This window comes from Eschrichtius robustus, chromosome 9 (assembly GCF_028021215.1).
Source record: "Eschrichtius robustus isolate mEscRob2 chromosome 9, mEscRob2.pri, whole genome shotgun sequence".
Lineage (NCBI taxonomy): Eukaryota > Metazoa > Chordata > Mammalia > Artiodactyla > Eschrichtiidae > Eschrichtius > Eschrichtius robustus.
This window is the reverse complement of record NC_090832.1, coordinates 19,093,931-19,111,402: the sequence shown is the minus strand read 5'-3', so window position 1 is coordinate 19,111,402 and position 17,472 is coordinate 19,093,931. Positions and strand designations below refer to the sequence as shown.

Genomic DNA, 17,472 nt, shown 5'->3' with positions numbered 1-17,472 from the left:
CATTTTTTTGAAGACCCTGAAGGAAAGATTGAACTACCACCATCATTGAAAATTTATTCCTGGAAACGTCCACAGGATTTTTTAATTAATCAGGTAAGAGATATTTTTACTATTAAAATACGTATTAACTATGAGATATAATATCCTAGTTATGAAAATTTGCATTTTAAAAGTTTTTTAGGGTAATTTTTTCTTGGTATTTAGTAAGAAAAATAATTACTTTTTGACCTTTAAATTAGAAATAAATATTTATCGATATAGTTTGTACTGGTTTCCAAGAGAATAATGAAATTTTGTTTAGGGCCTCAAGTTTCCTTCTTCTCTTCATGATGTCAAATTTTAACCTAAAATGTTGCAAAAAGTTATTCCTTAATTTCTGACAGACTTTCTTCTTTCTGCTTCTTACATGGTGTAAAGGTCTGTTTACGCTAGTGTTAATAAGCATTTATTTTCCAGCCCAAGAGATCTTCACTTGGATCTCTCTATTCCAGGAATTTTTGAATCATTTTTCAAGTGCCACTTTCATTTCTGAACCCCATGTGAATCACACTGACATGGACATCACCCAAGAAAATTTCATTTTAAATAGCACTTATGTACATTAAACTTTAGACCTACTGGTCTATCTTCCTAATTAATAGCTATGTTAGTTTGAATATATTTGGTATTTCCAAGGGTTTAATTATCACTAGTGCCTTTTTTCCCTTCTTGAATCTCCCATTTTCATTTAATGCATAGAAAACCAGTAGACTAAATTAGTTATTTAATGCTAGTCGAAAGGTTATAATGAAGCTGATTCTTCTGTAATCATGGAATTCACTGCATCTCTGTTTCTATGCCTAGTGATTTTATTCCTAAGAGTTTTAGCTTTAGGAAGCACTGTTACTAATGCAGAAAATACAATTTATCTGTCATGCTTTTCAATTATTGTTATTAGTTAAGAAATTCAGAAATCCTAAATCCTAAATATTTATTAAAATGAGAAAATAAAAAGGTACATCTTTGTCCATCGGAGTATTTATTCAATGCCTATCTGTAAGACATTTTAAATAAAATAAATCAAATTTACAAAAACCATACCTTTAAATTACTTATAATGTTAGGTAACATTGAAATGAAGAATGCAAATTCTGTGATGTTAATATAATGCACTTAATATTTATGTATTATTAATAACACTCAGGTTCTACTCAGTATAAGTGCAGAGTTTATATTCCATGCAAATGAAGGATATGAATTCCATGAAGTTAGTGTTGTAAGTTTGAATAAGTAGGAAAGTTTTATACCTTTTTCTCTTTTAGCATACCTTAGTTCTGGAAGATACACTTATACTAAAAATAAACTGTTTCGTTGTTGTTAATGACACTTCCACCTGTATTTACTGAAATGCTGCTGTCCATCTCCTTACCTCTCCTCTCCCTCCGCACTGACTCCTTCTCTTGATCCATCATGCTGAAGTGTGAACCAGAACAGCCCAAACTGAAAGTCTAGCTAAGCAGGAAAGTTTAAGAATAGTGCTTGTCAAGTTTTAATGTATGAGACCACAGTGATAAATACATTTCATTGAGAGTCACTAAATATAGACATACATAAAGTTTAGACAAAAATATTACAAAACAATAATGACCTTTCTATATGAAATTTACTCTATTTTATTATAGTCCATATATATAAAGATATATATATATATTCCTGACACATCTTATAGATATATATGTGTGTGTATATATATATATGTATATAGTCCTGACCCATTAAATGATTTCATGAATCACTAAATTATTGCAACCCACAATTTAAAGAGCACTAGAAACATACCCCAGAACACTAAGCAAAATATGAAATCAAAGGACATAATTTAAGTCAAAGAGAAGCTAACTTATTAAAAAACTTAAAAGCCTAAATTTAAGATATCAGAGTCAACATGGACCATTCCAACCAAGGGGGTTAACAAGCCCTAATAGCAGAGTGAATAATCAGATTTGTTTATTTCTGAGAACCAGATACTGGTGGCCCAGGTCCTTCAGGGTTGATTATATTAAACAGATATAAGATGTCTAAAACTCTGTCTTGCCCCAGGTATAGGTGCAGGGGATAAAGATGTTTAAATACCATTGCAGAGACCTTTGTCTTAATATTTGTTGTCTTTTTAGAGACTGTCAGTTCCTCCTTTCCATTTGTCAGCAGGTGACTGTTAAGTCTAACCCGTCAAACCTTAGATATCTAATACATATTTAATCTATAGTCAATTTTAATGTATTTGGTACATACTGAAAGGTATAGGCATTTTAGAAGTGTTGTGTCACAATCAGGCAAACCAGAATAATATATATATATATATAAAGTTATATATATGTAATTTTATAAATTATATAAATTATGTTTATAAATTATGAACATAAGAGTCAATTCAGGCCTTCAAGGTAGTTTTAGGTAAATTTTTCTCAGACATATAAAAATATTTTATTGAGTTTTCAAGATGCTAGTTATACAGATGATTGAGAGTAATTGATGGCATTAGTTTCTATAAAAATCTATTTTGCTAATCAAAGCAACTTTCATTTTATTTTGATATGTTAAATATATAAGGTTGATATTAATTGTAACTAATTTTAAAAACTGTTACAAGTCATATTTTGGTCTAAATATAAAAGCTGGTCTAAATATAAAAGCAAACTTAGATATATACCAATTAAATAATGACCACCAAATTAACTTTAAAAGACATAACAATATTTAAAGTTGAGCAAGATTTTAAAAAGCTGTCTCAGCTAATATTTTTTATCCAAGATGAAGACATTTTTCTAGCTACCAGATGTTAACTAAGCTTCAGGTTTAACTTGAGTGGTTAATTTAAATTTCAAATCAGGTTTTAAACTCTCAGTTTGTGAGTTTATGCATGCTAAATTTATCTGCATATGTTATATCTTACAACATTTTATTATATGTTAAAATACTGTATTTTCTAGGTATTACATTATTAAATTAATGTCACCTACAGCTCTAACAGGGTTATCTTACAGAATAATATGCTTATTTTTTATTTCTTCTAGTTCCTCTGGTTGTGAGAAATGAAATCGAGTTTGGCCTGTTTACAGCACATGAAACTGTTTCATTAAGCTACATTTCCTTTATTTTTCCTAAGGACTAATATCTCTCTCTCTCTCTCTCTCTCTCTCTCTCTGCCCCCCTATATATATATATATTTCAGGCTCCAGTGGTTGTGAAAAACGAAATCCTGTTTGACTTGTTTTCAGCAAATGAGCATTTACTCTGCAGTGAGGTAAGTAGAGGAGTATCAACCTAAGAAAAGCCTCCCTGCAGAATGCCTTTGGGACCCGCCCTTAAACAATTCCCAGTCGGTCAATTTCAGTGCTGTCTTGCTCACCTTTAAGTTCTGGTATAACTGAATACTTCATAAGCCAGACTCTCAAAGAGGAAGAGAAGCCTCTTTAATTGAGTAGAGAGAGAACAGGTGGGGAAGATGTTAATATTAGCACTGCTTATGCCCCTATTCTCCTGCCCATGGACCAGGGTAGCCCAGTACACACCATCTAGGCATTTCTCCTCCGGATCCATGTGCCTAGCAATTGACATAAAGTTGTTGCCAGTCTGGCCCTACATCACATGTCCAAGAGTAGGGTGTTTGGTGTTGTTTGACTTGCTAATGTGGAGAAATCAGGGGGTGCAGCTCAAATGCAACACCTCATTGAAACAAACCAGATTTTCAGTGCAGCAGTCCTACAGCATGTGGGAACACACCTCCCCACTCTCCACCCGGGGTTCTATCCATCAGAAGCAGACCTGTTCCACTCCCCTAATGTAGTTACATCAGAAACGGGCTTTTTGATTATTTTCTCTTAAGGTCCGGTCAGAGGAGTGGGGCATAATCATTATCCATTTAAACATTTTGTCTTTCTGATCTTTAATATCTTGACCAATATTAAAATCAAAATATTTTTTCTTCAGCCAGGTTGTACTGATTAGTATAAAGTTATCTCTGAATTGTTTTATATTTTATAGTTTAGTCTAAAATATGCTTATTCTATGAATTCTAAACCTACATAGACCTTAGCATATCATTTTTCAAGAGAAGTGTAAAATATTTATGTATTGAAATATAGTTGATTTACAATGTTGTCTTAATTTCTGCAGTACAGCAAAGTGATTCAGTTATACAAATATATATATATTCTTTTTTATATTCTTTTCCATTATGGTTTATCACAGGATATTGAATATAATTCCCTGTGCTATACAGTAGGATGTTGCTGTTTATCCATTCTGTATATAATAGTTTGTATCTGCTAAGCCCAAACTCCTACTCCATCCTTTCTGAATCCCCCTCCCCCTTGGCGACCACAAGTCTGTTCTCAATGTCTGTGAGTCTTTCTGTTTCGCAGATAGGTTCGTTTGTGTCATATTTTAGATTCCACAAAGGCAGTATAAAATAATTCTGTAGTAAAATCTCCAGGAGGATATCTGATTTGTCTGATTTGTCTGATTTGTCTTTTTCAACTTAACCAAACTTTAAGAAATTTTCTAGATAAGCAAATCAAGGAAAACATAAATCTTATGATGTTAGTCTCAAGTATTTAATCTCCTTACAAACCGGGCAGTAAAACATACTCTGAAGTTCAACTCTCCACTGTGCCTTGCTTCCTGTTGAAAACCCTGCAGTTGGGAGTTTTACTTGGAGAACTTCTGCACCTGCAGATCAACACATGAATATGAGACTTAGAGTAAAGTGTGTGTGTAATTTTAATTCTTTCCCATGTCTCGTTGCTTGTCTAATTGGTTTTATAGACTTAAAGGGATCATTTCCTTCTCAAACTTCTCAACATTTACAGAAGAGTAGCTCAATCCTTTATATAATGTTAATTCCAAAATAAAATCATCATTGCTCTCAGAAACATTCAGTCTCCCTCTCTCCTCCCTCCTTTTCTGTCACACACATGCACACAACTAGTATGGAGGTCAATGTCAAATCACTGACAGTTTACTCTGGAAGACAGCTCTTAGCTAAGACTTTTTAGCTTGTATTGTGACTATATTTTTTGAAAACAAAAGCAAGATCTATGACCATTCTGTAGGTCAGAAATCAAAATGTGGGATATACTACATGTAGAATCTGACATTACCACTGGAAGTAGATTTTCAACTGTTCTCCCCACTCCCTTTCAAATTACAGTGCCAACAACTGAAAAATAACTAATGAACACTACTGGTTTTTATCTCTAGCTGATGAGATGGATTATCGGCGAAATCTATGCCATGTGGAAGATATTCAATGGGGGTGCTTTGAACAATTATTCTAAAGGGACTGCAGGGGAACCTCCTCTTCTGGTCTGGAAGCCCTGGGAACACATTTACTCTCTGTGCAAGGCTGTGAAGGGTCACATTCCCTTGTTCAATAGCTATGGAAAGTATGTTGTGAAACTTTACTGGATGGTAAGTTTGTGTTCAAATGCATTAAAAATTTGTGCGTCTTTCATATTGAAATATAGTTTTCTTACATGCCGATAATGAAGCTAGTAGAAGATGAGGCAGTTTACGAAGGCTATCAGCTGTCTGGATCTTTCTAATGTCTGGATCTTTTGTTTTATCTACTCTGAGAAATGAAGAACTGGTTTATTTTTTATTCCAAAACCTCAGCCAGTTGCCCCAGCATTACATACTGAATCTTCTACCTTTTACCACTGATTTTAAAAACCACTTTTATCATACACTAATTTCCAATTTGACTGTGTTTGGTTTTGGATTCTATTTTCTTTCACTATCTTCCTTATCCTATTCAGATACCATATTGCTTTAATTATTATGAATTTATAGTTTGTTTTGGTTTTTTAGAATAAAATCCACCTAATACTCTTATTTCAATGTTTTCTTGGTATATATGTTTTTTGAGTAAACATTTTTTCTAGTATTTATCTTTGAACACATATTTATAATTATTTATCCCTTATTCTATATATAAAAGGGTTAGTTCTCATCATTGTTTTTTTTTTTTTTAATACAGTTTCCTCTCTCTTGCGTATTTTATTTTGATTCATCTTTCATTCAGATGGAGTATGCATTCCAAAGTTTTATTCACTTAGAATATACATGAGATTTCTTTGGGGTAACTTAATATTGAGGTCTATTTTCCTTTATGTATGATTGTTATGTGAATGATAATTTGGTTACATATGGAATACATGGATAATAACCTTTTTGTTTTAGAATGCCCGAGTATCTCCTGGGTTTAGTGTTTCAGACACTCATTCTGAGCCTTTACTCTCCACCCTGTCTGAAACCCTGACACTCTCTCCCCTGTCTCTGCTTCATTTTTCTCTATAGCACTGAGCTTGAAGCATCCAGCATCCCATCCACTTAGTGTATTCATTAGTATATGGAAATATATATAAGAAGCTATTACCTTCTAGATGTTTTCTTTTTCCAGGTCTTTTGTTCAAATATATATTTCTTATTTTCACAGTTGGTCCAATCTACAGTTCTTTTTTTTTAATTAATAGCTACTCTATTTATTTATTTATTTATTTATTTATGTATTTATTTTTAGCTGTGTTGGGTCTTCGTTTCGGGCGAGGGCTTTCTCTAGTTGCGGCAAGCGGGGGCCACTCTTCATCGCGGTGCGCGGGCCTCTCACTATCGCGGCCCCTCCTGTTGCGGGGCACAGGCTCCAGACGCGCAGGCTCAGCAGTTGTGGTTCACGGGCCCAGTTGCTCCGCGGCATGTGGGATCTTCCCAGACCAGGGCTCGAACCCGTGTCCCCTGCATTAGCAGGCAGATTCTCAACCACTGCGCCACCAGGGAAGCCCTACAGTTCTTTTTGTAAAATAAATACACAAGCCAAATTACAACACTCTCCTGCTAGGCCTCCTCTCCTTTGGTCCATTTTTTAAAATTGGGACTGTAGTCCTAGAAGGATATAGAAGAATACTGATAACAATGATAATAAATAGATAGACAGGTGCAATTTTTAAAGGGACCAAAACAAGAACTTTGCTGTTTCAGGGGCTGTGTTCATGTGATGGAGATGGCTACCTGGTTTTCTGGCTGTTCTCTCTGGGCTGGGAGCAGACATTTCTACCTCTCTCTCCCTAATTCCCAGATGGTGGGGCTGAGTCAACACCTCTTTGCAGATGAGGTGTAATAAAGTATTAGAGTAAATTATTGCTGACAAGATAAAGTATATTGCTACTTTCTTTTCTTGTCCCTTTCCAGACATACACAGTTTAATTTTTCATTTTTTTCCTCTTCCAATTCTAATTCACTATGTACATGTATATCCTTTGGTTTTCACTGCAAATATTTAAGAAAGGTGTTCGTAAGAATATTCTTTGTTACCCTCTACTGCTTGATTCAGGATAATGTACTGGAGATACATCCTCTACCCTACATCTATTTTCCTTCCACTGTCCCATCTTGTACACCTTAAGGCATACACCTCACTGTTTGTTTTCTTCCATTTATTGACACTTTCTCATTTGTTTCTTATTGGACATTGATTTTTCCTTCTCTGCCTTATTACATATATTCTCCTCCCCCTTTCCTGTTGTCTCTTGAAGCAATCACCTTAGTCATTTCTTCAAAGTAAACCAACCAATGAGAGCCTCTAGGCATGACATTTAAAGTTCAGATTTTCACACCAGCATATTGTTTCTTCTGTAAAAGTTTTTCCATTTTTTCCAGTGTTGATTGTAAGTAAATAGCCTCAAGGTTCTTTGACATCAATCAAAAATTTATTGGGTAGCATAAAAAACAGTATTATAAAACAGAGAAGTTTTCTCTCTTCTTTCACCTGGCAGTGATAACACTGCTACTGGGCCACATGTGGTCTCCTCAGATGCTTTTCAGTGTCAGCATTCCTTGGGCTCCTTGAAAGAAGCAATTAAGTTATTGCTCTCCACTTCAGATATGTAGTGCTCTTGGCAGCCTTTCTCTGAGTGCTTTCATTTATCTCTGAATAAACAGAGAAACTCACACCTTGAGACCAATACTTTTCTCCTGTTGCCATCTGTCTATCCATACAAAAAACATATTATCTTTTATTTCTGATTAACCTTTGTTAATTAACTTATTAAGTGCTTAACTCTTTAAGCACTACATTATCGTAGAATTCAGAGTTTCTCAAACTGTGGGATGCAGAACACACCAGCATCAACATCACCATCATGTTTCCCATACCCCCCACCCCACAGTCTCTGGGCAGAGCCTGCAGTCAGCATTTGAAACAAACTCTCTCCCACCCAGTGACATTTTGTTCTTTAAACAATGTTTTCAAGGTATATGCCATGACAAATTATTTTTCCATCATTCAATTACATTTTTCCAAAATGGAAATGTTTTTGTTCTCCGTTCGTTATTATTAACATTATATATGCTTTTATTAAAAAAACTCAAACGTTGTTAAAATGTTTAAATTAGCCAATGGAAGTTCCCTATGACTCTACCTACCCAGACAATCATAGTAAATGATTTCTGTATATCCTCCTAAACTTTTTCTTACAAATATATGTAAACCTACTATATATAATCTATACCGACAGTAAGATCATACAGTACTCATCATTCTGTATTTTTTTTCCTAACCATGGACATTTTTTATGCTAATATTTATTGATCTACCTTGCACTCCATTGTTTAAAGATGACAATAACTATAGTTGACCTTTGAATAACATAGGTTTGAACTGCCCAGGTCGACTTATATGTGTATTTTTTTCAATAAATACAGCACTATGGTTATGATCTGCCCTTGGTTGAATCCTCAGATAAGGAGGGTCAACTATGGGACCTGAGTATCCCCAGATTTTGGTATATGTGGCTGATTCTGGAACCAATCCCCCACAGATACCAAGAGATGACTCAATACGTATTTTGCTAATTTCATATTGACAGACATTTAGGTTATGACCAGTGTTTTACCACTACAAACAATGCTCTAAAATAGCGTCTTCGTGTATATATTTTTTCCCATTTATGTGACTTTTCTCAGCTTTCTACGTGTGTAATTTTTCTGTCAAAATATATGCAAATTCTTAATTTTGATAAGTATATCCAAGTTACTCTTGTATTTTAATTTGTGTGTAATTTATATTTGATACAATTGGGTCTTGTCCGCAGTTTTGTCTACTCTGTTACTTCTGTTTTATATATTTCCTTTTTCTGTCCTCTTATTCATTTCCTGAGCATTCCGTAGGATTCCATTTTGTTTAGCTCTGGTGTTTTATTTTTTTTAACTATAGTTGTTTACAATATTGTATTAGTTTCAGGTGTACAGCAAAGTGATTCAGTTATATATGTATATATATATTTTTTTCAGATTCTTTTCCATTATACATATTGAAGATGTTGAATATAGTTCCCTGTGCTATACAGTAAATCATTGTTTTTTATCTATTTTATATATAGTAGTGTGTATCTGTTAATCTCATCCTCCTAATTTATCCCTCCCCCTGTTCCTCTTTGTTAACCATAAATTTGTTTTCTATGTCTGTATGTTTCTGTTTTGTAAATAGATTCATTTGTATTATTTTTTAGATTCCACATTTAAGTGATCTCATATAATATTGGTCTTTGTCTGACTTACTTCATTTAGTATGATAATCTCTAGGTCCATCCATGTTGCTGCAAATGGCATTATTTCATTTTTTTATGGCTGATTAATATTCCATTGTATATATGTACCACATCTTCTTTATCCATTCATCTGTTGATGGACATTTAGGTTGCTTCCCTGTCTTGGCTATTGTAAATAATGCTGCTATGAACATTGGAGTGCATGTATTATATCTTTTAGAATTAGTATCTCTAGTGTTTTTGAGTATATCTCTTTGTATACATTTGTTTGTAGTGGTGGCTCTAGGGATTAAATTATACATGCATAGCTTATCACAGTCCACTAATATCAACATTTTACCACTTAAACTGTAATATAACTACCACCTTTTAGGCCCCTTTACACCCCTCCCTCTTTAGTATCGTTGTCTTAAATGTTTCTTGAACATATATTGAGACCCTCATGAAAAATTTTGCTTTTAAATGTCAAAAATAATTTTAAAAGCTCAAGAGGAAGCTAATACTCTATCATTTAGCAATGTGCTTACTCTTTCCTTTGCTCTTTCTTCATTCCTAATGTTCCATTTTCTTTTTTTCTTTTTTTGCCTTTGAAGAATTTCCTTTTGCCACTCTTTTCGAGCCAGTCTCCTGGTGACAAATTATTTTATCTTTCCTTTACCTAAAAGTGTTTTTGTTTCACTTTTATTCCTAAAGAATATTTTCACTCAGTACAGAATTCAGGGTTGACAGTTTATTTCTTTCAGCATCGTGTGCTACTTTCTTCTGGCCTCTGTGGTTTCTGGGGAGCAATCTGCTGTTCTCCTATAGGTAATGTGTCTTTTCTCATTGGCTGCTTTCAGGCTTTTTTCTCTGTCTTGTTTTTTAGGATTTTGAATTTAACATGTGTAGATTTCTGGGTGTAGATTTCTTTGGAATTATCCTGTTTTGGGTATTCTGAGCTCCATAAATCTGTAAGATTATGTTTTATGATAAATTTGAGACGTTTTCAGCCATTATTCCTTCAAACCTACTTCAGCCCTACATTCTTTGTCCCTCTTTTTTTTTGGACTCCAATGACATGAATGTTATATATATTTGCATTGTCTTACAGGCCCCTGAGGCTCATATTATTTTTTCAATCTATATCTCCCTTATTGCTCATAATTTCTATTGATATAACTTGCAGTTCACTAATTTCTGTCATTTGCATTCTGCTATTAAGGGGTCTGTTTGTTTATTGTTTAATTTTAAATTTAAAATTACTATTTTTTCCTCTTTCATATTTTCTATTTCTTTGCTGAGATTTTCTATTTTTCATTTGTTTCAAGAGTGTTCATAATTACTTGTTGGAGCATTTTTATAATAGCATATTTACAGTTCCTACCTAAAAATTACAGCCTCTCCGTTATCTTGATTTTGTGGTCTGTAGATTGTATTTTCTCATTGAAATTGAGATGTTCCTGGGTTTTGGTATGATGAGAAATTTTGGACAGTTTCCTGGACATTATTTGTGTTATGTCTTATGACTGTGGTTTCTAATTAAAATTTCTATTTTAGCAAGTAGTCAGCCTGTTTAGATTTGGAATGCACACCCTGGATCACTTTTGTGGGCTTTGTTTCAAATCTCAATTTAGTTTGTAACGCCTGTATAGTGCTATTCTGTTACCCAGGGGATAAGACTCCATCCCACAATCTCCTTATCACCACCTGAGGAGGGGGAAGTGTGCCTCATTACTGCATGGGTAGGGTGTGGAAATAAGAGTTCCTCCAATAGGTTCTACCAGGCCAGGCACCTCCTCTTTACTGCAGGAGGAGGATGGAAGTCAGTTCTTCCCATTGACTCTTCTGGGGAGAGAAACTGCTTTGTTTACTTCAGAGCAAGTGCAGAAGTCAGAGCTCTAACCTGAGTGGGAAGGCACCACCTATTACTGCAGTAGAAGTAGGGAAGAGAAGTCAGAATTCCATCGCATTCATATAATTATGACCATTCAGGTTTTTGCTGAAATCTCTGTCCACTGATTACTCTTTTCTTGATCTTTTGTAATTGTGATTTGAACTATTAATTATAAAACAAATTTTTTTATTTTCCTTTCAGGGTGGTCCTAGGAGGAAGAGGGTATAAATATATGTAGCCATTTAGTTATTGTGATCTGGAATTGAAGTATGGAAAATAATAAAATTTGAACATGACTGTATTCTAAAGTATCTTTTATTAATCTATGTTTATCTTAACAAAAAGTTATATTTCTTTACAAGCATTCTATAATTAAACATTTTGATGGTCTTTTAAAATTATGTGGCACTAACACAGTAAACTCAGTAAAAATGTCCAATATACATCATTTACATGCAGTGACAAAAAAATACCAAATGCAATAATAATTCAATGCCCTATGATGAGGTTTCAAAAATTATTTGTGTTTATATATACATAACATTTCATTTACTCATAAACTTAAAGGAGGCAACTAACCAATGTACTAATATCAGTGAAAATTATTATAACCTTAGTCAAATTATGTTTTAGATATGTAATGTTGAACATTCATCCTTGTGTATTTTTATGTAACAGCTTTATTGAGGTACAATCCACATACCATACAATTCACCCATGTAAAGTATACAGTTCAACAGTGTTTAGCAATCAAAGCATTCTGTATTGAAATATGTAATCACTGATCAGCTGGAAGCAGGTGATACTTGTTAAACTGGTATAACAAAGTTCTTATGGCTACTTAAAACTTTTCCTTTGTGGGAATCCAGATAGCCCCTTTGAAATTTTTTTTCTGAAAATCAAAGTGTAAGAAGGGAACTACTATTGCTATTTTTTACTGTGGTAAAATATACATAACATAACATTTAGCATTTTAAGCATTATAAATGTACAATTTAGAGACAGTATGTATTTTTACAATGCTGTGCAATCATCACCACTATTTATTTCCACATTTTCATCATCCCAAATAGAAATTCTGCATCCATTAAACAGTATTTTCTCATTCCCCTCTCCTCCAGGCCCTGGTGGCCTCTGTTATACTTTTTGTCTCTATAAATTAGATTTTTCCTGGTACTTCATGTAAGAGGAATCATACAATATTTGTCTTTTTGAATCTGGCTTATTTCACTGTGTATTCTTTTGGGTTGTTTCACTTAAAATTGGAAGAGAGAGTAGCTAAACACCTGTGACTTTAAACCTGTTTGCCCTACATCATCCATAAGGAAATAAAGAAAAAGTCATATAACCACTAAATAAGGCAGTATGAGTTCAGTTACAGGTGTCATAAAAAGAAAGCATTTTTCACCCTATTGTTCCTATCTACCTAGGAAAATTATACTGTTCCTTGAATCTTGAGTTCAAATGTCACCTTCTTGTGAGGACATCCCCCAAGCAAAATTAGTCACACTTTCCTTTCTGGTCCTAGAGCATTTTAAACATATTACATTTTATATTTGCCTATATGCCTTCCCTCACTAGTCTGTAAGCAATTCAATGGTATAGATATAAGCCATGTGTTACAAATCTTTGGGTTCACAATGCTTGCATCACTGCTGAAATATTTCTTGGGGGAAGAAATGAATTCAAACTAAAATTTCACATGTAAAACCAAAGTTTAAAAAAATATTTGAGTTCACAATCATTAATTTTATCGTTTGCCTCAAGCTTTTAATTATGAAATAATATGTATACAGGTAAGTATATAATGATTTTATTAAATAAAGTATTAATTAGCTTTATGTTAAAAAATAGATCTTTAAGCAGGAGTAGGAGTAATATGGTAATTGGAAGTATAAGATCACTGAGGATATAAGGATAAAAAATAATTACTAAAGTTACATTTGCAGAATTTGCATTATGACTGTATTTAGTTATTTAATCATGTCCAAACTTTCCATGATTGTGTGGTATTTTGGTTTTGCTATTTGAAACACTTCAATTTACTGCATTATGTAGGATGGGGCACCCTAGAATGTGCTAAAAGACCTCATAAATAATCATACTATTGATATAGATATAGGCATGCTATAATTACATTAAATAAAATAATAAGCTAAAACGCTCAGAGTAGTATTGAATACCAGTATGTCAGTCATTAGATGTAAGACGCTAAAATAAAATTATAAAACAGTAAATAATAATGTCAGCAGTGTACAATAACGTATGAGAAAAAATAATGTTAATCACTGAGAATATATTCCTTTCTTCTCATCTTTAGGGTTGCTGGAGAAAGATAACTATTGATGACTTTCTGCCTTTTGATGAAGAAAACAATCTATTGCTTCCAGCTACAACCTATGAATTTGAACTTTGGCCAATGCTTTTGTCTAAAGCTATCATTAAGCTGGCAAATGTGGAGTAAGTAGGATAAAAAATTATCGCTCACTTGTATACAAACAAAAAGGCAAACAACAGCAACGACAACTATACATCTGTATTGCGTAGCTTTATTTTTCAAAAACTCAATTTTAAGAAGCCTTTTCTCCAAACAACGTAAACTTTCTAATATAAAAATAAATATGCCAAAGCCACTGATTTGAAATATTGCATTAGCCCACAATAAGACAAAATTCCTCCAAGAAAAATACTAAAAACTTATTCTACATCCAGTGTTTCCTTATAATGAATGGAAAGTCAGTCATGGAAAATTAATCTTCAGCTTAATGAGAGAAAGAAGTTGTTTAGTAGGGGAAAATATTGGTTCATCTAAATACTGAATAATGTATACTGGAATCCAGCTAAAGTTTTAGGCTCTGTATATGCAGCAGTCGTTTACTCATCTTGAAATCCTGAACTCTTCTCAAGGAGGTCAGTGTGCTCCTCACACTTTTGGTAACATTGTTCCTTTTTATACATTCAGGATGAAAACTACTCATGTTTCCTTCAATATTCTTGTGAAATCTGCTTGTGTCTTGTATTCCTGCATGACTTGTGAACCAACATGCATGGGACATGTCTGCTACGTTTATTTTCTTAGCTTCCACTTGCAGAGACCTGTGGTCCTTCCGTGCCGGCCTGAATGATGCAAAAAAGCTTTGATGCCTGACTTGCAAATGAATGGCAACTGTGTGTCTCTGCTCAGTGGGAGAATTCTCACACACAGTGCACCAGCTTGAATTTGACACCCTTCCCCCTCCTGCAGTGTGTCACAGCCGCTCCTTTAAGAGGCCACTCCAGCCATTTGCTCAAAGCTCAGCCCCTTCCCCTTCTATTATTACACATAGCACTGTCAGTCAGTAGCCTGGTATGATTTTTTGTGGATTTTCATTTGGCTCAGCTTCCTTTTTCTCTCCCAAAGCCACACAACGAAAACAGCCCCTCCTACTGCCATCCTTTTCATCTCTCTTTTCTCTTACCAACCCTCAATTTTCTATTGGAAATTTGTTTTACCCAGCTTGCAACCCTTAATTTCAATCATTTTTAAAAGCTCAATTCAGATCATTTTAGGTAGCTGAATACTACCAAGTATTCAAAATGGTGACAACTATGTTTGTTTATTTTTGAAAGAAAATAATGTTCCTAATTCTCAGACCTAACTTGAAGTTCTGAGAATTAGAGCCACAAGGCCACTGAAGCAGTAAATGCGTGACCTGGATAATTGGAGTAGCATTTTATCTTTCTTAAAACTACAGTTCAGTAGAATTTTGTAGCAACTTGAGTAATAGAATTATTGTTATTTTTGAAAAATAAACAAATCCAACTTGAAAATAAAGGACCAGACTTAATGTAAGACATTTCTTAGGCTTTCCAGTGGAAATCACTACATGGTCCAATTTATATTCGTCCAAAAGTTTTTCTCAGATTTTATAGTAGATAGTAAATATTTTATGTGAGTTTTAGCTTTCTACATTAAAAAATTAATATTTAGTAGTTATTTAAATACCACTATGAAATATGCAAAGGAAAAAGAGTTACTTTTATGGGGTTTGCACAGTCACATCCTGAATATTAATATGATTATTCCAAGAGGAGTTTAGACTGTGAATTATCCCACTAGATATTAGTTATCTTTGAGATATGTAGACATATCACAATTTATAATCTGTAAACAAGAAGCCAATGTAAATTTTTAAATGATGGAGCATGTGACTAAGATAGTAAGATTTCTTTCTGAAGAAAAAGACATGTATGCCGGTCAATACCATCAGTCGTCACCGTTGGCATAAGGCGGACTGAAGCTCTGATTCCCGAGGAAAACATAGATACGGCATTTGTGTGTGTTAATGAAAATAGACTAATCACTTCAGAAAAAAAATTTTTTAAGAAAAGGATTAAAATGAGAAGAGCAATGTTTGATCAATCACAGCCTCATTTGACTTTATGCTATGACGGCAGATCCACTCTTTTGTACAGGATAGAATGGATGTTTCTGGTTCTCTGAAATTATCTAAGGATTTTATTAAAGATGTCTGATGCCCATCTTGTCCTGCCATGTGTGAGACTGACTTAATACACAGCCTCATAGGAATCTTAGAATAATTACCGAAACTAGAAAGATGAAGGATACTGCCCTATTTTTAAAAGACCATGATAATATATTGAATATATAGAATAGATTATATGTCATCTATATATATTTCCCGATATATAATATGTATGGATATGTTTATGTATATGACGTTAATGCTTTATATATATGACATTTTAAAATAAAGCTTGTGGGCTTCCCTGGAGGCGCAGAGGTTAAGAATCCACCTGCCAATGCAGGGAACATGGGTTCGAGCCCTGGTCCGGGAAGATCCCACATGCCACGGAGCAATTAAGCCCGTGAGCCACACCTACTGAGCCTGGACTCCAGAACCAGCGAGCCACAGCTACTGAAGCCCCCGCACCTAGAGCCCGAGCTCCGCAGCAAAAGAAGCCACCGCATTGAGAAGCCCGAGCACCGCAACGAAGAGTAGCCCCCCTCGCCGCAACTAGAGAAAGCCCGCGCGCAGCAACGAAGACCCAACACAGACATAAATAAAATAAAATAAATACATTTATAAAATAAAGCTTGTAAGCATGTTTTGTAATAGATATGTAATTGTATCATTGGATCTATTTAAGTGCCTTATCAAAACAAGTCATCTGACTGTTGGAAAAGTATATTCTTGTGCTCTAATGTATAACCAGTAGGACCCCTACATTTATTATTATATCACTGCTTATTAGAGATTCCTGTTTTTTATAGACCTCTCTCTGTTTTCAAATGTTATTGACCATACTATTGTGCATTTGCTTTTTTAGCATCCATGTAGCAGAGAGGAGAGAACTGGGAGAGTTCACAGTGATTCACGCACTCACAGGATGGTTACCAGAAGTCATTTCTCTCCAGTACGTTTGACCATTAAGTAACTCATATATTTTTTTATCTCTTCCCCAGTAAAGTTTCTTTAACTAAACTATTCTTAGTCTTTAAGGAAATTTTTAAAAATTGTCACATTTTACAAAATGTTTGGAGAATAACATGTTATAGTATTATAAAAAATTCCTTGAGAATACCAGGATAAATTCTGTTTGCTTATATATAGTAAATTTAATCCTTAAATATCTGAATTACAAATATTAAAACAATGTTAATTATTTATTATGATAAAATATTTACAGGTGTCCCTTTCTACTTATACACTTATTCAATACAGAAAAGTACAAGCGACTTTTAATTAGCTACCCATACTAGGGAATGAATAATATTAAAATGCCTATTAGGCCTTAAGCACTTTAATATATTATTCTAATTAACACCCACAGTCCTGAAAAGATTATCTTATTTAATTATCCATATGACCCTATCAGCTAGGTGTTATATGTCATTAGAAATGAGAAAACTGAAGCTCAGAGTGGTTGAATTCCCTAAAGTTGTGTACATTGTACCTGGAGGTAATATTTGAATGTAAATCTTTCTGGGTCCAAAGCCCACAGTCTTTCTCT

General features: G+C 33.9%; 1 protein-coding gene across 1 annotated transcript in view; it reads left to right on the top strand.

Moving 5' to 3' along the window:
* The window catches only part of ADGB (androglobin), a 157,414-nt gene that overhangs the window by 30,337 nt on the left and 109,605 nt on the right, over positions 1–17,472 (top strand). Inside the window, exons 3-7 of the mRNA XM_068551083.1 lie at positions 1–93; positions 3,212–3,283; positions 5,242–5,451; positions 13,778–13,917; positions 16,789–16,875. Of these exons, the coding sequence (XP_068407184.1) occupies positions 1–93; positions 3,212–3,283; positions 5,242–5,451; positions 13,778–13,917; positions 16,789–16,875 (602 nt within the window). The remainder of the gene's footprint in view (positions 94–3,211; positions 3,284–5,241; positions 5,452–13,777; positions 13,918–16,788; positions 16,876–17,472) is intronic.